This window comes from Triticum urartu, chromosome 2A (assembly GCF_056163025.1).
Source record: "Triticum urartu cultivar PI428250 chromosome 2A, HENAU_Tu73, whole genome shotgun sequence".
NCBI lineage: Eukaryota > Viridiplantae > Streptophyta > Magnoliopsida > Poales > Poaceae > Triticum > Triticum urartu.
Genome location: NC_141874.1, coordinates 36,084,932 through 36,108,851, shown reverse-complemented (window position 1 = coordinate 36,108,851; position 23,920 = coordinate 36,084,932). Strand labels below are relative to the sequence as shown.

Below are 23,920 nucleotides of genomic sequence, written 5' to 3'. Positions count from 1 at the left end.
AGTCAACGATCGATCTGTACATGGAGCAAATTTTTATCTACTCCATTCATATGTGCAATGCACCCTTCCATATGAACTCCATGTGCTAGCTTCCGGAGCCAACCGGCCAGCATAGACCAGGATGACCGCACGCTGGCGCAGTGGTGGAGAACAGCCGGTGGAACTCACAACTTGTGGACGCGATGAGGGGACAGTGAGAGAATGTGGACGCGGCGAGAAGAGGGCTGGCTGGGTTGGAGGGCGGCTGGGATGCTGATGTGCTGGCCCGACCACCGTGCGGATTAAATGGTGCCGGTGGGGAGTAGTTGCACGGCCGACATGCGGGCCAGATGGAGGACGAGTAGAGGACGCGTGCGCGTCCGTCCAGTGTCCGTCTGGAGGCAAATCCGGTCTAGATTTGTGTTGGATTAGGGTGAAGCTAGACGCGAATCGAACAGAAAATAGGTATGCTTCTACGCGTCAGGCCGTTGGTTTTGTTTGTTTCGACCAAAATGGACACGCTCGGACCAAATCGGGTCGCCCGTTGGAGTTGCCAGTTCTGGTACTGCCATTAGTGTTAAAAGGATGAGTATATAGCAAAAAACTATCATTTTTTTATTTTTTTTCAAAAACTACCACAAAAGTGGTGGGCTGTTCCAAACAATCCTAGTTGCTGAAGCGTTAAGTCTTAACCGCGTTTATGACAAAGGGGGGCCACTCATTAGGTCACCATTATATTGGACCGTTAGTTGAACGTTACGACATGTGCAGGCCACATGTCGGTCCCTACAAAAATAATGCAAAACAATCCATGTAAGTTTTGTAAAAAAAGAGCAATTGGATCCCTGTTAATTTTGGAAACAAGCAATCGGGTCCGTGTGCTCTTTCTCGCTCCCGTCACACGTCGCCACGGCCGGAAGCTCCATACTGCTCCCCCCGCCGCCGCCCACTAGAAGAAATATGTCAACTTGTGACCACCACTATTGGTCACTGAATGGTCACAAATTTCCAAATTTGTGACCTTTTTGTGACCAAAAACATAAGGTCAAAAGCTGGCCGTCATAAACTGACTATAGCGATCTTTCTTCCGAAATGGTCGAAGACGTTTATGACCAAAATACGTCTACTGTGGCGTTTTGGTCACTAGCAACCTCCCCAGGACATGTAGGCATCCAGCGTGGCAATCTGATGTGGCACAAGATTCATCCCAGTCCAATTCGATTTTCTACATGGGTCTAGCCCAACAATTCAGCCTATTTGTGTTTTTTTTCTGTCTGTCAATTTTTGGTTGGGTTCATGGGCCAAGTCCAATATTGCAGCCTTTTTATTGTTGGGTTGTGGCCTTTTTGTCTAAACGAATTTAGTTTTTCTTTTTTCCCAAAAGAAGGGTCCACTAGTCAGATGGGTCCCAGTTGTCAGGTTCTATTAAAGTGGGACCCTTTTGGTAGCATCATATTATTCAGATTACAATTTGACAATTTGACAGAAATAAATAACCATGTTTAACTAAGAACAGACAGAAAACACAAGTAATATTTCAAATAACAACATCGAGAATCAATCACAGTCATACAAATATACTGGGCTCCTTCTGTCATGATACAGTTACAACACAGATACAAATACAATCAGTCACATAGATATAGGGACAATCACAATGAGAATTGACAATCAGCACAAACTGGGCTCCTGCTCCAGTCAGATGAAACTGTATGCATGACTAACTACGCCACCATAGTCGACTAGGCTACCTTTGCTACACTAGGACAACAATAGAACTATCATCATGCCTTCGGCCGTCGCCCTGTTACATGAATCAGAAGAGAAGAATCAAAACACTGGAGCCAATATATTATGAACAGAACATTCAAAAAAAGGACAAGTGTTGGGGAACGTAGCAGAAATTCAAAATTTTCTACGCATCACCAAGATCAATCTATGGAGTAATCTAGCAACGAGGGAAGGAGAGTGCATCTACATACCCTTGTAGATCGCTAAGCGGAAGCGTTCAAGTGAACGGGGTTGATGGAGTCGTACTCGTCGTGATCCAAATCACCGATGATCCTAGTGCCGAACGGACGGCACCTCCGTGTTCAACACACGTACAGCCCGGTGACGTCTCCTACGCCTTGATCCAGCAAGGGGAGAAGGAGAGGTTGGGGAAGACTCCATCCAGCAGTAGCACGATGGCGTGGTGGTGGTGGAGGAGCGCGGGAGTCCTGCAGGGCTTCGCCAAGCACCGCGGGAGAGGAGGAGGGAGAGAGGTAGGGCTGCGCCAACAGGGAGATTGAATCGTGTGTTGGGCTGCCCCTTTTCTCAAGTATATATAGGGGGAGGGGAGGGGCTGCGCCCCCACCTAGGATTCCCTCCCTAGGGGTGGCAGGAGCCCCCAGATCCCATCTGGGAGGCGGCCAAGGGGGAGAGAGAGGGGGCGCACCACTAGGTGGGCCTTAGGCCCATCTGAGCCTAGGGTTTCCCCCTTTTCCCTTCTCTCTTCGCCTTGGGCCCTGGTGGGGGGTGCACCAGCCCACCTGGGGCTGGTCCCCTCTCACACTTGGCCCACGCAGCCCTCTGGGGCAGGTAGCCCCACCTGGTGGACCCCCGGGACCCTCCCGGTGGTCCCGGTACGTTACCGATAGCACCCGAAACTTTTCCGGTGACCAAAACAAGACTTCCCATATATAAATCTTTACCTCTGGACCATTCCGGAACTCGTCATGATGTCCGGGATCTCATCCGGGACTCCGAACAACATTCGGTAACCGCTTACATACTTTCCCTATAACCCTAGCGTCATCGAACCTTAAGTGTGTAGACCATACGGGTTCGGGAATCATGCAGACATGGCCGAGACAACTCTTCGGCCAATAACCAACAGCGGGATCTGGATACCCACGTTGGCTCCCACATGTTCCACGATGATCTCATCGGATGAACCACGATGTCAAGGACTTCATCAATCCCGTATACAATTCCCTTTGTCTAGCGGTACGATACTTGCCCGAGATTCGATCGTCGGTATCCCGATACCTTGTTCAATCTCGTTACCGGCAAGTCTCTTTACTTGTTCCGTAACACATCATCCCGTGATCAACTCCTTGGTCACATTGTGCACATTATGATGATGTCCTACCGAGTGGGCCCAGAGATACCTCTCCGTTACACGAAGTGACAAATCCCTGTCTCCATTCGTGCCAGCCCAACAGATACTTTCGGAGATACCTGTAGTGTACCTTTATAGCCACCCAGTTACGTTGTGACGTTTGGCACACCCAAAGCACTCCTACGGTATCCGGGAGTTGCACAATCTCATGGTCTAAGGAAATGATACTTGACATTAGAAAAGCTTTAGCATACGAACTACACGATCTTTGTGCTAGGCTTAGGATTGGGTCTTGTCCCTCACATCATTCTCCTAATGATGTGATCCCGTTATCAACGACATCCAATGTCCATGGTCAGGAAACCATAACCATCTATTGATCAACGAGCTAGTCAACTAGAGGCTTACTAGGGACATGGTGTTGTCTATGTATCCACACATGTATCTGAGTTTTCTATCAATACAATTCTAGCATGGATAATAAACGATTATTATGAACAATGAAATATATAATAATAACTATTTTATTATTGCCTCTAGGGCATATTTCCAACAACAAGTTCTTTAGAAAGATAACACAAATTCAGCTAATACAATGATTTTTGTCCCCAGATAGTTAAGACGATATACTCATTCATACAAGGTGACACAAGAAAATAGAGCACTATACTCATAGCATGCAGAGTATCATTATTATGTTCATAGGGTTTATAGTGCTTGGACTTATTAGAGTGGTAGCATATCATCATATACATCCGTATGTTGTAGCCCATTTGAAATGTCTAGAAAGACTTATATTTAGGAGTGGAGAGAGTAGAATGTAGCATGCGATAAAACAAAAGGATTAGCCAACAATAAAAGAAGGCACTTAATTAGTTCATTACATTTAGTTAAAACTGCTTCTATGAAGCGCAGGACTAAACCATTTAGTTAACACAGCAAGAAGTGCCAAGGAGCATAGTATAGTACTGCACTAAAAGCACCAAGAATCTTCTGGACCAACAACAGAAACAACCAAGAAGCACTCATTTTTCAATTCATAGGGCTAAAAATATATTTATCAGAATGGCACTAAAATCAACCTCTTTATCTATCATCACAAGGTTAGTATGCTTGATAGGCCCATTATGAGTTGCCCTACGGTAATGCCACAGATGAGACAGAGGACGCACACATTGATGTAGACATTGGCAAGACAGGAACCAACAAAATGGTGCTTGCCATCTGCAAGGAGAAAGCAGAATACCAAAAAGGTTAGGAAAACAATATAGAATGATAAAACAAAGAAGAGATACGCCCACTCATTAGAGAAGTAGCATACCCAAAAAATGTGAAGCACAAATGGCCACCAAGAAAGCATATTGTTGTATACATGGACAAGATAGGAACTAACAAAATGCAACAGACTAAAACCAAACTTTATACAGCAGGGAATGATTTACAATAACCAAAAGATTTTGCACAACAAGCAGTAAATAGGTAGTAGATATTAACACCCATGACATAGGACCAGCATAAAAAAAGAGCATCGGTGTAGAACAGGCATATAATCAATGTAGTCAGCAAAAGATAGGGGGAAGAGAAATTGAAAAACCCAGAAAGAGCATTCATATATGAGGCACTAAGCTATATGAACCAAAAGACTATTGACATCAGCGAGCAAAGAAATGCCAGTTGGCACCACACATATCGGACGACCACATGAAACAGATAGAACAGACTGGTCGGCCATAGCTAACATGGTAAATAGAATAATGCACATATTGTAGAAGACACCACCAGCATGGATTCTAAGAAATGGATTGGAAGAGCTCAGGAAACACAATGTTCCTGGTCTGAGAATCAGTAGTACCATCTTCATTTTCAATCAGGATTTTCAAAGCCTTTTTGAGGTCACACGCGACACTGCTACATAAAGCTGGCCATGTGTGAACACAGGTGCATTAAAGTATAGATCAACACTGCATAACACATGTCCTTCAATATTTTGACTCCTACCTATTTTCTTATTTTACAAAAGCTTGCCATGCGTGTATAGATCAACTTTATATTGTGAATACATAAAGCTGGACATGCGTGAACACAAGTGCATTAAAGAATGAAGAATACATCGACACATAGCATGAACCATGGACAAACATTGGTATGTAACCTGTCTACTCAGTAGGTGCCAATTTAGATGCACTGAATCGACACCAACTTGAGCGAACTAGTGGTATGTGCAGAAACAGCGAAACATTGCAAAAGCTCCTCTTTTCCCAAATTGTGTGGTGAGGAACCAGCCTATGCCCCCAATTTGTCCTGCTGAGGCAACTAGCGGCAATGACTTAAGCATGACCCCAGTTCCCCACAGCTGATTACCCTTGACTCATCCGAATTCTCCTAACAAGGTAGAAATTGGCAGGTCTATTTGGAGGAAAAAAGGATCTACTAAAATCTAGCTTACTAAATATTGTCAGTTCGCAGGACTGTGCGCGCACATCGCAGATCCAACAGATCACAGCGCGAGACAACAGGACCCAAGTCTAACTAAACCGTGCAAACAAGAGGGAGACGGGATCGGAGGAGACGTGTTCGCACCTAGCCGGAGCCGACGATGATGTTGTTGATGGGGATGAAGATGAGCTTGACGAAGAAGCCGACGAACCCCATGACGACGAACCTGATCACCGTCCGTGCCGCCACCTTGGTGAACTCTGCGCGCCCAATCAGCATCAGATCTGGCGAAAGAGGAAAACGAACCGGATCTAGACGAGCAGGCGCGAGTCTTTGGTCCTTACCCTTGCGGTCGGGCTTGTGGCAGTGCTTGACGAGGCGGACGCTATCCTTGGCGAACTCGCGGAGGGGGTCCACCACGGATTCGACGGCGTCCATGGCTGCTGCCGGCGGGAAGGGGAGATCTCCGTGCCGACGACGACGACGAGGTCGCGCGCGTGAGGGGAAGGGAGGGGGAAGCCAACGAGCGAATGGTGTGCTGTTTGGATTTGTGCTTTGGATCTGTGAGGAGGGGAGGAGGAGGCCCGGCGGCGAGCTATGGTGGGAGGATGTGGTCTGAATCGGGGAGAAGGGGGCGGGGGCAACGGCGGCGGCGGGAATGGATCTCCTCGCCGCGGCGGGATGGGGAAGGAGGGGGCAGTGACGGGGGGCCATCGTCGTTGGTCGTTGCAGGTCAAGAGCAGCGGCGCTTGGGGGGAGGCCGACGGCGGGTAGGAGTTGGGACGGCGGAGAGCGAGGTCTGGGTCGGGGAGGGAGATATGGGTCAGGGAGAGGGAGGCGGCGCCGCATGGGTCGGGGAGAGGGAGAGGGAGGGGAGTGTGCTGCACGATGCTAGGGTTTGGTTGGCCAGCGTGCGTTTAGGAGACGTTGCATCTGTATGGTGTGGACGGCTCAGATCGGCTTAGGGGGGTGATCCGTGGGAAGGGAGGTTCTGCCTTGTGACTAGTCCAAGAAATGTGTCATTTTGAAACAGGCATAACAAATTCAAAAAAAATCAAAAAATTCAAAACCTTCGCGTTGTGTCATCATATGTGGCCAAGTTCCTAGGAAAAATAACAAACTTGTAATACGGCAATTATTATAAAAAAGTGTTCTCATATTGTGCATAAGAGTGGAGATCAATGGCTTTCAAGCCAAATGATCACTCTTATCGCCACATTCATGGCATAGTTTGTTCAAATGATCTCATATTATGCATAAGAGTGCATATTGGAATGGCAAACAATGTTGCCTAAGGAAGTTTTCATTTTCTTTGGACGAAAAAACCATTTTCCATTTTTTGAGTGCCCAAAAGGAGGTTTTTTGTGAAGGACCTCCCAAATAATTGTTGCAAAATTGGACCAAATCATTTTTATAAAATACTAGGCCATATTTAATGCACAATTACCAAATGGTTGGGTGTAAAAAGTTTTGATCCACCTCTCGTGAAAAAGACAAATTCCCGCCGATTCAGTTGGAAGCGGGTCAAATTTGAAGAGCAGCTGCCTCATAGTTTTCTCTCTAATTTTTCCAAAAATCATTTCTAGGTACATAAGTATCTATTTTATCAGAGAAACACCAAAAAAATTCCAAGATTCAACCACTAGCTAGGAATGGTCATCCCCGCTGTTTTGACCGCATGTTGAAACGGGCATAAAAAATTCAAAAAAAAATCAAAAAATTGGGAAACCTTCGCATTATGTCATTATATGTGGCCAAGTTCCCAGGAAAAATAATAAACTTGTAATACGGCAATTATTTTAAAAAAGTGTTCTCAGAAACGAGCTATCACGTGTGGAAATCAATGGCTTTCAAGCCAAATGATCAATCTTATGGCCAGATTCATGGCATAGTTTGCTTAAATGATCTCATATTGTGCACAAGGGTGCATATTGGAATGGCAAACAATGTTGCCTAAGGAAGTTTTCATTTTCTTTGGACGAAAAAACCATTTTCCATTTTTTGAGTGCCTAAAAGGAGGGTTTTTTGTGAAGGAACTACCAAATAATTGTTGCAAAAATGGACCAAATCAATTTTATAAAATACTAGGCCATGTTTAATGCACAATTGACCAAATGGTTGGGTGTAAAAAGTTTTGATCCACCTCTCATGAAAAAGACAAATTTCCGCTGATTCAGTTGGAAGCGGGTCAAATTTGAACTGTAGCTGCCTTGTATTTTGCTCTTTATTTTTTCCAAAAATCATTTCTAGGTACATAAGTATCTATTTAATCATAGAAACACCAAAAAAATTCCAAGATTCAACCACTAGCTAAGAACGGCCATTCCCGCCGTTTTGACCGCATTTTGAAACGAGAATAAAAAATTCAAAAAAATCAAAAAATTGGGAAACCTTCGCATTGTGTCATTATATGTGGCCAAGTTCCTAGGAAAAATAACAAACTTCTAATACGGCAATTATTTTAAAAAAGTGTTCTAAAAAACGAGCTATCACGTGTGGAGATCAATGGCTTTCAAGCCAAATGATCAATCTTATGGCCACAGTCATGGCATAATTTGTTCAAATGATCCCATATTGTGCACAAGGGTGTATATTGGAATGTAAAACAATGTTGCCTAAGGAAGTTTTCATTTTCTTTGGACGAAAAAACCATTTTCCATTTTTCGAGTGCCCAAAAGGAGGTTTTTTTTGTGAAGAACCTCCCAAATAATTGTTGCAAAATTGGACCAAATAATTTTTATAAAATATTAGCCCATATTTAATGCACAATTGACAAAATTGTTGGGCGTCAAAAGTTTTGATCCACCTCTAGTGAAAAAGACAAATTCCTGCCGATTCAGCAGGAAGCGGGTCAAATTTGAACTACAGCTGCCTCATAGTTTACTATTTAATTTTTCCAAAAATCATTTATAGTTACATAAGTACCTATTTAATCATAAATACATGGTTTGATGGCAATACGTCGAGGTTTGGGCGGTGGCCAAGGCCCCCAACTCTAGAGCGCGAAAACTCGCATGCCCGATGCGTGGTCACCGCGTGACCGTGGTGTTGCCATGTGTTCTGGGCAGCCTAGGCATGTCTAGTGGGTTGGTAACTCCCCAGGTAGGTTCTAGGAAGAAAATTACAACATAAGATTCTCACGAGGAGACCGATCGATACTCAAACATGAATTAGCAGCCAAGTGTTTGATTAGCGGTACGGGAAATGCACATGGCCAATGGGCGTGAGTTTTTGCTGAGGATGATCGTCGACTAAGAAGAATGTCTTCGCAAATTTTCAGATCAAAAGGAGGACCCTAGGTGGTACTTGCTTTGCAAAGTACCACACTAGACAGAAATATGAATGTTGAAGCTAGGCACAAAATAATGAATGGATTGAGCTGAAATTTGGTGGCGGATGGTTATTTGGGCATTGGAAAGCACTGTAGAAAATTGATACCATTTGGACATGCCAAAGTGGTACTTCCTTCACAATGCTCTTCTATGGACAGAAACTTGGGAAAACTAGTGAGAGAAATTGGATGAATGAAATGAGCTCAAATTTGGTGTAGGTAAGTTACATAGTTATGGTCATGCCTTGGTAGATTTTCAGATCATTTGGGTAAGCCTAGCTAGTACTTACTTCACAAAGCTTCTCTCGAGGTAGAAACTTTGAAAATTTCCTAAGAAAGATTGACTAGGAAAATGGAGCTGAATATTATCATGTGGCAATGATTTGGGTATGGAAGAGTGCCCAAAGAGTTTGAGGTTAATAGGAGGGGTCTAGATAACACTTGCTTTGCAACGTGCCAATTTGGCCATAAAATATAAATTGAACCTGGGCTCACGTAGATAATTTGCCTGAGCTGCAATTTGGAGGAGGGTGATAATTTGGAAATATGAAGAAATTGTATAAATTTCATGTCATTTGGATATATAAAAAATTTACTTCCTTCACAATGCTTCTAGATGGACAAAAACTTTGGAAATTTGCCGAGGAAGATTTGCTAGGCAAGTGGAGCTGAATTTTGTTATGCGGTAATGATTTGGATAGGAAAGAGTGCCCAAAAATTCCGAGGGCAATCAAGAATATATAAATAGCACTTCCTTCATAAAGTGCTGTCGTGAATAGAATAGGAAAATGAATATTGTTGAATTAGTTTTGAACTAGGCAAGGAAGGATTTTTACATATTTGATGAAGATATGACCCAAAAAATTTATGAGATTTTTTGGGAATTTTGGGAATGACAGAAATATAGGTTGCTTCACAACCTAGGGCAAAAACTGCCACATGGACATGACACATAGGCAAAACTGATGAGGTGGCGCCTAGTCATAGCAACCCACCACAATTTACAAGGTTATGACCATCTATATTGGTCATGATCAGCTAGAAATAAGGCAGCAGACCAGTGCTATCTGCTTTATGACCATTACGTGTTAGGAAATTACGACCTTTCTGACCAAAATGGTCATTATAGTTTAGGTTTTGGAGCCCCCCGAACAACTTTTGACCAATTGGTCTGAAATGGTCATATATCTATGACCAATTCTTCTAGGGTCACTAACAGAAGGTCACAAGTTGACATATTTCTTGTAGTGGCCGCCGCCGCTCCGCGCCACTTCACCCTGCCGCTATGTGCTGCTCGCGGCCGCTGCTGCTCATGGCCGAGCTCGGGTCCTCGACGGTGAGCTCGTCGGCTCTGGAGCCGACAAAGGGACATGTGTGCGGCAACCGACGTTGCTCTTGCGGCGGAGCTCGAGGAGCTGCTGCATGTGGCAGAGCTGTAGCCGTGGCTTCGGCGGGGGGCAGCAGCGACCGGTGAACGAGCTTGAGCTCATCTGCCGGCAGGCGAGAGGGTGACCGAGTGACAGGGTGCGCGGGCGAGCTACAGGGCGCGCCGGCTACAGGCGAGCTGCAGGGCGCGCCGTGGATGCGTCGTTGCGTCGGAGCACCAGTGAGGAGGAGGGCTCGCGAGGAGCTCGTCCACATCGGAGCCCCGAAGCACTAGCTCGTCGGAGCACCGCATCGGCAACTGCCCGTGGAGGCTCTCTGGCTCCCGGAGGTCAGTGAGGGCGGCGGCAACAAGGCCCAAGGCCCAAGGCACGCAGCGTCTCGGCGGCGTGCGCGCATGCGGCTGGAGGCCGGCGAGGGCTACAGTAGCAGAGGGCGCAGGGCTGGAGAGAGAGAGAGAGAGAGAGAGAGAGAGAGAGAGAGAGAGAGAGAGAGAGAGAGAGCGATAGAGAGAGAGAGAGAGAAGGTAGGGAGAGGGAGATAAGAGGAAGAAGAAGGGAAGGCTTACATGTGGGCCCCACTTGTAAGCTAACGGCCAAACAAACAGTCAACATATGGTTTGGTTAAGAACGGGTCCAACCTGTCATAAACCGGATTAATTCTATCAACATGGTCATTTGGTTTTTTTGGAACAACCATTCAATTTTGTGATAGGATTTTGAAACATCAAGAAAAATGGTAGTTTTTCGTAGACCTAGCCCGTAATGTGGTAATTTTTTTGTATATGCTCTAAAAGTATAGATGCCTAGCTTGTTGATCGTGAACAGTTGTCTCAGCAACCTCCGGTGCCCGCGGAGATACTCTTATGACGATTTGACTGAACTGAAAGGAGGCACATGAAAGAAATACTCCCTCCGTTTTTAAATATAAGGTATTTTAGGGATTTCAATACATACCATATATAAATGTATATACACACACATTTTAATGTAGCCATCAGTTTTCATTAGCAACTCACCTTTTTTACATGTTAGTGGTGTTGTTTGGAGCGGCGAGCGCTGTCTGCACTTGGGAAGAAGTGGCTCGAGTGATTTTTCTAGATGTGTCGTTCTTGCCGATGAGAGCTAGCTGATGTTGGCTCGAGAGCTAGCTCTATGGCGACACCGGCGGCTAGCTCTATGTTGCCTAGCACTTTTTTTTGGAACGTAGGCTCAAGAAGAGCCCGGGTTTGAATTAACAAAGCCATCAACCGTCCAGGAAAACAACTCCGGAATACAACCACACTCCAACTAAAAGGAAAGAAAACAAACGGCAAAGATACAAGGGCACCTAGGAGCATCTCACAGAGGCATACAACAAGCTAGCTAACTAGCACATAGAGATGCCAGGAATCCCATACACGCCGAGATACAAGGCAAAAAAACGCTAAACGGCTCAGGAAAGAGCACCGACGATGGAGCAGAAGCACGCCATTGCCAAAAGCCTGGGCTTGAAGTAGACACATCCATCCACATCCATCGTCACAGAAGGCCCCTGCCTCCTCGCCTGGCTCGAGGCGCCGCACCGATGAGTGATGGACATGCTCACCCTAGAACATGCATGAATGGCATTGCAGGAAACCACAGGGGCGGAACCAGGCGTTCCCAGCCTGCCGACGACGACTTACCTGAAACAGAGCAACGCCAAATGCAAGAGTCCAGGCATGAAATAGGGGCGAGCTGTCGGAATGCACAAATGGGTAGCAGCAAGGGCCAAAACCTAATCTTCGGCTCGCTCGACGAGCAGAAGAGCAGCCATCGGAGGAGGGGAACCCTATCCCCTCCCGTCCTGGAGAATCCACGGGCACCGGAGGAGCCCTGCAGCCCAACGAAGAGCACCAAACCAGCTTGACCACACACCAAGGGGGACACCGCCGCCACTGGAGACACGCTGCCGCCGCCGACACACCGCACCTACACCACAACGAAGCCCGCAACCCATCTTTGTTCCCAAAACAGCGCCCTCAAGAAGGTTACGGCGCCCTGGGCGTCGCCGCTGCCCAACAATGTTGAGGATTTTACCCGGGAGACAAAGGGGAAGAGGGTAGGGGGCAGGACCTAACCGGCGCCTCCAGGAAGGTGAGCGGCGCCCACGGGCGTCGCCGCCGTCGCAGCCGACACGGCTGGCTAGGGGTTTCCCCCGGTCCTGCAGCCCCGTCGCCCACTCCCACCCACAGAAGACCGCAGTCCCATGACGAAACAGGGTGGATCTGAGGGGGGAGGCGCTCGTTGGGGAAGAAGGGGAATGGAGGCGGCCAGATCTGACGCGATAGGAGACGAATCCACCGCCGCCGCGCGTCGGCCCGCATCCGCCGGGGCTCTCGCCGCCCGCACGGCCGAGAAAACACCGACCCACGCCCACGCCACCGGGAGCCGAAGCCGGCGACGCCACACCTGCCAGGGCCACCGCCCCGCATCCAAAGGCCCCCCGCGGGCGGCGAGGCGGCGAGGGCCCCGCCGCCGCCTTCATCAGCAGCGCGCCGAGCTTGCCCGGCAGTAGCTGCCTCAGCCGGCAGTGAGGGAAGGGCGAGGAGGGGAGGGGGACGGCGGGGCTAGGGTTAGCTCCCATCGGGTCGCCCAAGCGGGGCGACATGAGGGAGGGGGGGGTACGCTAGGAATTAAAGCAATTCCAATGGGCCGACTCAAATTGATATCGATTTTGTTCATATTTTTTCTGTTTAGGTCGTTCGTCCACCCGTCCGTATCCCTGTTTTTAATTGGGTCAGCCGGTGCACTCAACGGGGCTAGACCCATTTATGACATGTCCGCCTAACATTTCATCAAACATATACCAGGCAGGGGAGCTTGCAGTGCGCGGGGAGGCGACGTGACAGCTGCAGCAGCACCGGCCTGGCGTGGGCACAAGGCGACGCCGACGGGGAAGGCACAATGAGCACGGCAGGGCACAGGCGGGCGCACAATCGCGAGGCATAGGCGGGCGCGGCCGAACACTTTTTGGTGATGAAGTCCACGTTTGGGCGCCTTGTACTGCACCAGCAATGCTAGAGTGGCCTCGAGCAGCAACGGCTCGGCCCTGACGGCACCAGCAAGCAGGCTGAAGTGCCTAGCTGCTGTTGCACCTCCAGCGCCAGCGGCAGCCCACTTACTAGTGGCGTGGCGGTGCATGTCCGCTACGGTGCGGTGGTGCACGCCTCCGGCGTGTGTGGCGGTGCCATGGTTGGCATTTGGCAGAGCGACTTGGTGGGTGATCGAGTGGTGGGCCAGAGAGAGAAAATACGGGGATGGGTAGGTGAATGTCAGGTGTTCCAAAGAGCACATGCAGCGGGCAAAGAGGACACAACAAACGTCCGCTTCGTGTTCACTTCTGACGCAAATCAATCCTAAGTTTGAGCCGAAAATGGGTCCGAACGGACACAAAGCAAACAAAAAATGAAAATGGGTGCCTGCGTTGGGCATTGACTTTTATTCAGGCGGACAAATGAACGCAGGCGGACAATTTTGGTCACTGCGTTGGAGTTGCTCTTAGCTAGCCTAATAACAAAACATATCCAGTGTCCTCCAATTGGCGAGGAAGAACCAAGTTAAGGTTCTCGTCGATGAACACGGGGTAAGCCATAGCAACCAGGAGGCCATACGAGGTATGATTAACTCATATTTTCAAACCCTTTTTAGAGAGGAGGAGAACTTGGTGCGAGCCCCATGCTGCTGTTTGAATCAAAGGTGACCGAGGGTATGAACACTAGCCTTTGTGCAGAGTTCATGGAAAAAGAGATCTCAGATAGCTTGTTCCAAATCGGTCCTTGAAGGCTCCTTGTAAGGATGGTTGCTCGGCACGCTTTTTCCAAAGAAATTAGCCCGTCGTGAAAAAAAAGATATTATACATGCTGTCAAGGAGTTCTTCGCAACTGGTGTCATGCCCCATGGTGTGTAACGGCCACGATGTGGCTATATCTCATATGTGTCGAGGCATGACTTAGAGGCATAACCGCATTATGGTTTTGTCACAAGAAGGGGTCATATTTACACAATCCTATGTAATGAACAAGAAAGGGATAAATAGAGTTGGCTTACAATCGCCACATCACCCAATGATCAATTAATTAATACATCATCAGAGTACACTCATAGTCCAACTACGAACAATCAAATGAAAAGAAGATAAACCCAACTGCTAGATTCCCGATCATCACAACTGGGATCCACTACTGATCATCAGGAAAAGACACGTAGTAACGGCCAAGGTCCTCGTCGAACTCCCACTTGAGTTCGGTAGCATCACCTGCGCTGGTACCATCGGTACCTGCAACTGTTTTGGTAGTATCTGTGAGTCATGAGGACTCAGCAATCTCAAAACCCGCGAGATCAAGACTATTTAAGCTTATGGGTAGGATAAGGTTATGCGGTGGAGTTGCAGCAAGTGCTAAGCAAATATGGTGTCTAACATACGCAAATAAGAGTAAGATAAGAAGCTACGCAATGGTCATGAAGCTAGAAATGATCCTGAACTACTTACCTTCAATCTTAACTGAAACCGTGTTCACTTCCCCGACTCCGCCGAAAAGAGACCATCACAGCTACACACGCAGTTGATGCATTTTAATTAAGTCGAGTGTCAAGTTCTCTACAACCGGATATTAACAAATTCCCAACTGCCACATAACCGAGGGCACGGCTCTCGAAAGTTTATAACCTGCAGGTGTGTCCCAACTTAGCCCATCACAAGCTCTCACGATCAACGAAAGATATTCCTTCTCCCGGAAAGACCCGATCAGTCTTGGAATCCCGGTTACAAGACATTTCGACAATGGTAAAACAGGACCAGCAAGACCGCTCGAATGTGTCGACAAATCGCGATAGGAGCTACACATATCTCGTTCTCAGGGCACACCGGATGAGACATCCTACGAGTAAAACCAACCCTCAAGTTTCCCCGAGGTGGCCCCGCAGTCTACTCTGTTCGGACCAACACTTAGAGGAGCACTGGTCCGGGAGGGGGGGGCTTAAATAAAGATGACCCTCGGGTTTGTAACTCCATAGGGAAAAGTATAGGTGGTGGTTAGGCAAATGTTAAAACCAAGGTTGGGCCTTGCTGGAGGAGTTTTATTCAAAGCGAATTGTCAAGGGGTTCCCATAACCCCAACCACATAAGAAACGCAAAAATCAAGGAACATAACACCGGTATGATGGAAACTAAGGCGGCAAGAGTGGAATAAAACACCGAGCAAAAGGCCAAGCCTTCCACCCTTTGCCAAGTATATAGATGCATTAATTAAAATAAGAGATATTGTGATATCCCAATATATCCATGTTCCAACATGGAACAACCTGCAACGCACCTGCAACTAGCAACGCTATAAGAGGGTGATGACCCACAAGTATAGGGGATCTATCATAGTCCTTTTGATAAGTAAGAGTGTCGAACCCAACGAGGAGCAGAAGGAAATGATAAGCGGTTTCCAGAAAGGCATTCTCAGCAAGTACTGAAATAAGTGGTAACAGAAAGTTTTGTGATAGGATAGTTTGTAACGAGCAACAAGTAACAAAAGTAAATAAAGTGCAGCAAGGTGGCCCAATCCTTTTTGTAGCAGAGGGCAAGCCTGGACAAACTCTTATATAGAGAAAAGCGCTTCCGAGGACACATGGGAATATCGTCAAGCTAGTTTTCATCACGTTCATATGATCCGCGTTCGGTATTTTGATAATTTGGTATGTGGGTGGACCGTTGCTTGGGTACTATCCTTACTTGGACAAGCATCTCAGTTATGATTAACCTCTATTGCAAGCATCGGCAACTACAACAAAAAGTATTAAGGTAAACATAACCATAACATGAAACACATTGATCCAAATCAGCCCCTTACGAAGCAACCCATAAACTAGGGTTTAAGCTTATGTCACTCTAGCAACCCATCATCTAATTATTACTTCCCAATGCCTTCCTCTAGGCCCAAATAATGGTGAAGTGTTACCTAGTCGATGTTCACATAACACCACTAGAGGAGAGACAACATACATCTCATCAAATATCGAACGAATACCAAATTCACATGACTACTAATAGCAAGACTTCTCCCATGTCATTAGGAACAAACATAACTACTCACAAAGCATATTCATGTTCATAATCAGAGGGGTATTAATATGCATATAGGATCTGAACATATGATCTTCCACCAAATAAACCAACTAGCATCAACTACAAGGAGTAATCAACTACAAGGAGAATCCCAACTGCCGGCATTCTCCCTCTTTATGTAAACCTTGTAAAATAAGCTAGAATACGCATTAGTATTGTGACATAAAGTGTCATAACAACCCATAATGCAATAAATATCGATATAAAAGCATGATGCAAAATGGACATATCAACTCCCCCAAGCTTAGACCTCGCTTGTCCTCAAGCGAAAGCCAAAATCGAAAAATATCTCCACATGTTTAGAGATAGAGGTGGCGATAAAAGTAAAATACGGACATGAGGGCATCATGATCATTCTTATAACAGCAACTTACATAATTCATGTCATATGATTTCTTATGCTAGAGTAATAATTCAATCACAATTTCAAGTATGAATCATAAACTTCATTGAAAACTAACAAACTATAATCTTAGTCATTGGAGCAATTGCAATTTATCATAACATAGGAAAGAGTCAATATATAAGAGCTTTTCAGCAAGTCCACATACTCAACTATCATATAGTCTTTCACAATTGCTGACACTCACGCAATACTTATGGGTATGGAGTTTTAATCGGACACAGAGAAAGATAGGGGCTTATAGTTTTGCCTCCCAACATTTTACGTCAAGGGTAATGTCAACAATAATAGTTCATGAAAACTCACATCCAATTAGCCATATATACCAGGATCTTTCCAACATACTGTGCTTGCCAAAGGATAAAATGTAAAAAGGAAGGGTGAGGATCACCATGACTCTTATGCAAGGAGATAAAAGTAAAATATAGGCCCTTCGCAGAGGGAAGCAGAGGTTGTCATGCACTTTTATGGTTGGATGCACAAAATATTAATGCGAAAGAACGTCACTTTATATTGCCACTTGTGATATGGACCTTTATTATGCAGTCGGTCGCTTTTATTTCTTCCATATCACACGATCATATAAAGCTTATTTTCTCCCACACTAATAAGTCATACATATTTAGAGAGCAATTTTTATTGCTTACACCGATGACAACTTACTTGGAGGATCTTACTCAATCCATAGGTAGGTATGGTGGACTCTCATGGCAAAACTGGTTTAAGGGTATTTGGAAGCACAAGTAGTATCTCTACTTAGTGCGATGAATTTGGCTAGCATGAGGGGGAAAGGCAAGCTCAACCATGTTGGATGACCCATGACAATATAATTTATCTCAGATGTAAGAAAACATAACCCATTACGTTGTCTTCCTTTTCCAACGTCAACTCTTTAGCATGTCATATTTTAATGAGTGCTCACAATCATAAAAGATGTCCATGATAGTATATTTATATGTGAAGACCTCTCTTTCTTTATTACTTCCTATTAATTGCAACGATGACCAAAACTATGTTTGTCAACTCTCAACAACTTTTATTCATCATACTTTTTCTATGTGAGCTCATTACTTTCCATAAGATCCATATGATCTCTTTGTTTCCTTTTATTTATTTATTTCTCTTTTCTCTTATCCAACTAGGATCATGGCAAAATAATCAAGCCCTTGACTCAACACTAATCTTTATTATATATAGCTCACGGACTCGATTACATAGAGGGATCATAAATTAAAACTCAAAACTAGATCATGCCATAAACTTTATTCTACTAGATCAAGATATTACTAAAAGGATCGAACTAAGAAAAACGGTAAAGATAAAAGTGATGGTGATACGATACCGGGGCACTCCCCCAAGCTTGGCAGTTGCCAAGGGGAGTTCCCATACCAGATACTCAATTCTTCTTTGTTGGTGGAGAAGGTGATGGTTTTGTTGATGGCGTAGGTTTCTTCCTTAATTTACGCTTGAGGACAGAGTTTTGGTCCCTTAGGTCATTGATCTCCTCCTCCAGGCTCAGTATCTTTTTGCATAGTTCCTGCTTGTTTTCCTGCAAGAGGAGAAAAGGGATAAACTAGATCTTAAGTTTCTTTACTCTATCCGGGAGCCTTGATTTTTTGAACTCCACATGCATGTCCCCAGGTTGAGGTAATGGGACTTTATCTTCTTCTGAGCTCGTCTCCTCCCTTCCCTTGGGTTCATAGTCCTCTTCTTCTTCCGTAGTCCAACCACAATGCTCCACATCCCCATAGACCTTAGGATCTGCAAGGTAATCAGCCACATAGCTTTATCCTTCCGAATCCTGGGACGACATCTTGCTCTAATCTGCAGCAGGACAGCTCAAAACAAAAATAGAGAATATATAATGAATTTTTACCGACCAAAATACGTGTCATGTAAGAAACGGAGTCCGGAGAGCGCACAAGGTAGGAGGGCGCGCCCAGGGGGGTAGGGCGCGCCCTCCACCCTCGTGGAGCCCTCGTGTCCTTCCCGGACTGCTTCTTATTTTTCTATTTTTCTAAATATTCCAAAACGGAGAAATATTGCCTTAAAAATTGTTTTGGAGTCAGTTTACTTACGTACCACATACCTATTCCTTTTCGGAGTCTGAAACGTTCCGGAAAGTGTCCCTTATGTATTCCTCCGGGGTTACGGTTTCAATAACATTGGTTTCAACATTTTATGGGATTACCTGAGATATAATGTTTGATTCTTTGACCGTTCACCACCTTCGGATTTGTGCCTTCGAAGTTGTTGATTTTTATGGCACCGGAATGATAGACCTCCTCGATAACGTAAGGATCTTCCCATTTAGAGAGAAGTTTTCCTACAGAAAATCTTAAACGAGAGTTGTATAGCAATACATAATCACCTACATTAAAATCATGCTTTTGTACCCTCTTATCGTGCCATCTTTTAACTTTTTCTTTAAAAAACTTGGCATTTTCGTAGGCTTGGGTTCTCCATTCATCGAGTGAGCTAATATCAAATAACCTCTTCTCACCGGCAAGTTTAAAATCATAATTGAGCTCTTTAATAGCCCATTATGCCTTGTGTTCTAGTTCGAGAGGTAAGTGAGATGCTTTTCCATAAACCATTTTATACGGAGACATACCCATAGGATTTTTATATGCAGTTCTATAGGCCCATAATACATCATCAAGTTTCTTGGACCAATTCTTTCTAGATCTATTGACAGTCTTTTGCAAAATTAATTTGAAATCTCTATTACTCAGTTCTACTTGACCACTAGACTGAGGGTGATAAGGGGATGCAATTCTATGATTAACATGATACTTAGAAAGCATTTTACGGAAAGCACCATGAATAAAATGTGAACCACCATCAGTCATTAAATATCTAGGGACACCAATTCTTGGAAAAATAACTTCTTTAAGCATTTTAATAGAAGAGTTATGATCAGCACTACTAGTTGGAATAGCTTCTACCCACTTAGTAACGTAATCAACAGCAACTAAAATATGTGTATATCCATTAGAGGCAGGAAAAGGTCCCATATAGTCAAAGCCCCAAACATCAAATGGTTCAATAACGAGTGAATAGTTCATAGGAATTTCTTGACGTCTACTAATATTAGCAATTCTTTGGCATTCATCACAAGATAAGACAAACTTACGGGCATCCTTGAAGAGAGTAGGCCAATAAAAACCAGATTGCAATACCTTATGTGCAGTTCTATCTTCACCATGGTGTCCTCCATAAGCTTCGGAGTGACACTTGCGTAGGATCTGTTCCTGTTCATGCCCAGGTACACATCGTCTAATAACACCATCTACTCCTTCTTTATAAAGATGTGGGTCATCCCAAAAGTAATGTCTCAAATCATAAAAGAACTTTTTCTTTTGCTGGTATGTGAAACTAGGTGGTATGAATTTGGCAACAATGTAATTAGCATAATCATCATACCATGGAGCAGTATGAGAAGCATTTATGACATTTAATTGTTCATCAGGAAAGCTATCATCAATAGGTAGTGGGTCATCAAGCACATTTTCTAACCTAGACAAGTTGTCTGCAATGGGGTTCTCAGCTCCCTTTCTATCAACAATATGTAAATCAAATTCTTGTAGCAAGAGAACCCATCTAATAAGTCTAGGTTTAGCATCTTTATTTTCCATAAGATATTTAATAGCAGCATGATCAGTGTGAATAGTTACATTAGAATCAACAATATAAGGTCTGAACTTATCACAAGCAAATACAACTTCTAAGAATTCTTTTTCAGTAGTAGCATAATTTCTTTGAGCATTGTCTAGGGTTTTACTAGCATATTGAATAACGTTTAATTTTTTATCAACTCTTTGCCCTAGAATATCACCTACAGCATAATCACTAGCATCACACATAATTTCAAAGGGTAAATTCCAATCAGGTGGCTGAACAATAGGTGTAGAGATCAATGCTTTCTTAAGTATTTCAAATGCTTCTACACAATCATCATCAAAAACAAATGGTATATCTTTTTGTAATAAATTAGTCAGAGGCCGAGAAATTTTTGATAAGTCCTTAATGAACCTCATATAAAATCCGGCATGACCAAGGAAACTTCTTATACCTTTGATGTCCTTGGGGCATGGCATCTTTTCAATAGTATCAACCTTGGCTTTATCAACTTCAATACCTCTTTCAGAAACTTTATGCCCCAAGACAATACCTTCATTAACCATAAAGTGGCACTTTTCCCAATTCAAGACAAGATTAGTTTCTTCACATCTCTGCAAAACTCAATCAAGATTGCTTAAGCAATCATCAAAAGAGGATCCATAGACGGAGAAATCATCCATGAAAACCTCACAAATCTTTTCACAAAAGTCAGAGAATATAGCCATCATGCATCTTTGAAAGGTAGAAGGTGCATTACATAAACCAGAAGGCATACGTCTATAAGCAAAAGTACCAAAAGGGCAAGTAAAAGTAGTCTTTGATTGATCCTTCGCTGACACAGGTATTTGAGAGAAACCAGAATAACCATCTAGAAAGCAAAAATGTGTATGTTTGGATAATCTTTCTAGCATTTGATCGATAAAAGGTAAGGGGTAATGATCCTTTTTAGTGGCCTTATTTAATTTGCGGAAATCAATACCATCCTATAACCTATAATAATTCTTTGAGGAATCAATTCATCTTTATCATTAGGAACGCAGTAATACCTCCCTTCTTAGGGACACAATGGACATGACTTACCCACTGACTATCAGCAACGAGATAGATTATACCTGCCTCAAGGAGCTTTAGTATTTCCTTTCTCACCACTTCTTTCATTTTAGGATTCAGCCGTCGTTGATGATCATGAACTGGTTTAGCATCTTCTTCCAAATTTATTTTATGTTGACATAGAGTGGGACTAATGCCCTTAAGATCATCAAGAGTATACCCAATAGCAGCACGATGCTTCTTCAGAGTTTTCAATAATCTCTCTTCCTCATGCTCTGAAAGGTTAGCACTAATAATAACAGGATATATCTTTTTCTCATCAAGATAAGCATATTTAAGAGTATCAGGCAACGGTTTAAGCTCAATCACGGGATCACCCTTGGGTAGAGCAGGATCCCCTAGGATTTCAACAGGCAAATTGTGTTTCATAATAGGTTCCTGTTTAAAGAATACTTCATCTATTTCCCTCCTTTCATTCATAAACATATTATTTTCATGGTCTAGCAAATATTTTTCTAAAGGATCACTGGGAGGTACGGCAATAGAAGCAAGACCAATAATTTCATCCTTACTAGGTAATTCTTCTTCATGGTGTTGTCTACTAAATTTAGAGAAATTAAATTCATGAGACATATCATCTAAACCGATAGTAACAACATCCTTTTTGCAATCTATCTTACCATTAACAGTGTTTAAGAATGGTCTACCAAATATAATGGGACAAAAGCTATCTTGTGGGGAACCAAGAACAAGAAAATTAGCAGGATATTTAGTTTTCCCACAGAAGACTTCAACATCTCTAACAATTCAAATTGGTGAAAAAGTATCTCTATTGGCAAGTTTAATTGTGATATCAATATCTTCTATCTCAGCAGGTGCAATATCATGCATAACTTCGTTGTATAAGTTGTAAGGTATTGCACTAGCACTAGCACCCATATCACATAAGCCATGATAACAATGATCTCCTATTTTAACAGAAATAACAGGCATGCCTACCACAGATCTGTTTTTTATCTTTAGCACTAGGTTTAGCAATTCTAGCAGTCTCATCAAGGAAATGAATAACATGCCCATCAATATTATCAGACAAGAGATCATTAACAATAGCAATATTAGATTCAACTTTAACAATACCAATATTGCTTTTACGAACCACACTTGAAGCTTTAGAATGATCCTTTATCCTAACAGGGAAAGGTGGTTTCTCAACATAAGAAGTAGGAACAATAGGATCATTATAAGTGATAGTCTTTTCTGCAACTTTAATAGGTGCAACTACTTTTACTTCTATGGGAGGATAATATTTAAACCACTTCTCCTTGGGGAGATCAACATAAGTAGCAAAAGATTCACAGAAAGAAGCTACTATCTCAGAGTCAAGTCCATATCTGGTGCTAAATTTACGGAAAACATCGGTATCCATAAAATATTTAACACAATCAAACTTAGGTGTCATACCTGACTCCTTACCTTCGTCGAGGTCCCAATCTTCAGAGTTGCGTTTAATTCTTTCCAATAAATTCCATTTGAATTCAATAGTCTTCGTCATAAAAGAGCCAGCACAAGAAGTATCGAGCATGGTGCGATTGTTATCAGAAAGTCGAGCATATAAATTTTGAATAATCATATCTCTTGAGAGCTCATGATTGGGGCATGAATATAACATTGATTTAAGCCTCTCCCAAGATTGAGCGATGCTTTCTCCTTCGCGAGGCCAAAAATTATATATATAATTGCGATCACGATGAAGAAGATGCATAGGATAAAACTTCTGATGAAATTCCAATTTCAATCGTTTGTAGTTCCATGACCCCGTATCATCACATAGCCTATACCATGTCAGTGCATCTTCCTTCAAAGATAAAGGGAAGACATTCTTCTCAACAACATATCTGGGTACACCTGCAAGCTTAAATAATCGAAAAAATTCATCAACATATATTAGGTGCTCATCAGGATGCATTGTTCCATCTCCTGCAAAAGGATAAGCTAGCAGTTTTTCTATCATGCCCGAAGGAATTTCAAAGCAGACATTTTCATTTTCAGTACGTTCAGTAGGTTGAGGAGCAACTCTTTGCTCTACTGTTCGGGGTGAAGATACCCCGAACAAGCCCCTCAGGGGATTACTTTCCATAGTAACAAGTGACAGTAAATTTCAGCACACTATATAAATTTTCCTTACAAAACTCCACCTACCAAAGGCGCTTCAATCCCCGGCAATGGCGCCATAAAAGAGTCTTGATGACCCACAATTATAGGGGATCTATCGTAGTCCTTTCGATAAGTAAGAGTGTCGAACCCAATGAGGAGCAGAAGGAAATGATAAGCGGTTTCCAACAAGGTGTTCTCTGCAAGTACTGAAATAAGTGGTAACAGATAGTTTTGGGACAGGATAATTTGTAACGAGCAACAAGTAACAAAAGTAAATAAAGTGCAGCAAGGTAGCCCAATCCTTTTTGTAGCAAAGTACAAG

General features: G+C 43.8%; 1 protein-coding gene across 1 annotated transcript; it reads right to left on the bottom strand.

Annotated features, from left to right (window-relative positions):
- Positions 1-5,662: 5,662 nt before the first annotated feature.
- On the bottom strand, positions 5,663-5,956 carry LOC125540780 (protein transport protein Sec61 subunit gamma-like). Its single transcript, XM_048704340.2, has 2 exons — positions 5,863-5,956; positions 5,663-5,778 (listed from the first exon to the last, which is right to left on the bottom strand). Exons 1-2 carry the CDS (start codon positions 5,954-5,956, stop codon positions 5,663-5,665), a joined length of 210 nt encoding a protein of 69 aa, XP_048560297.2.
- Positions 5,957-23,920: the final 17,964 nt, after the last annotated feature.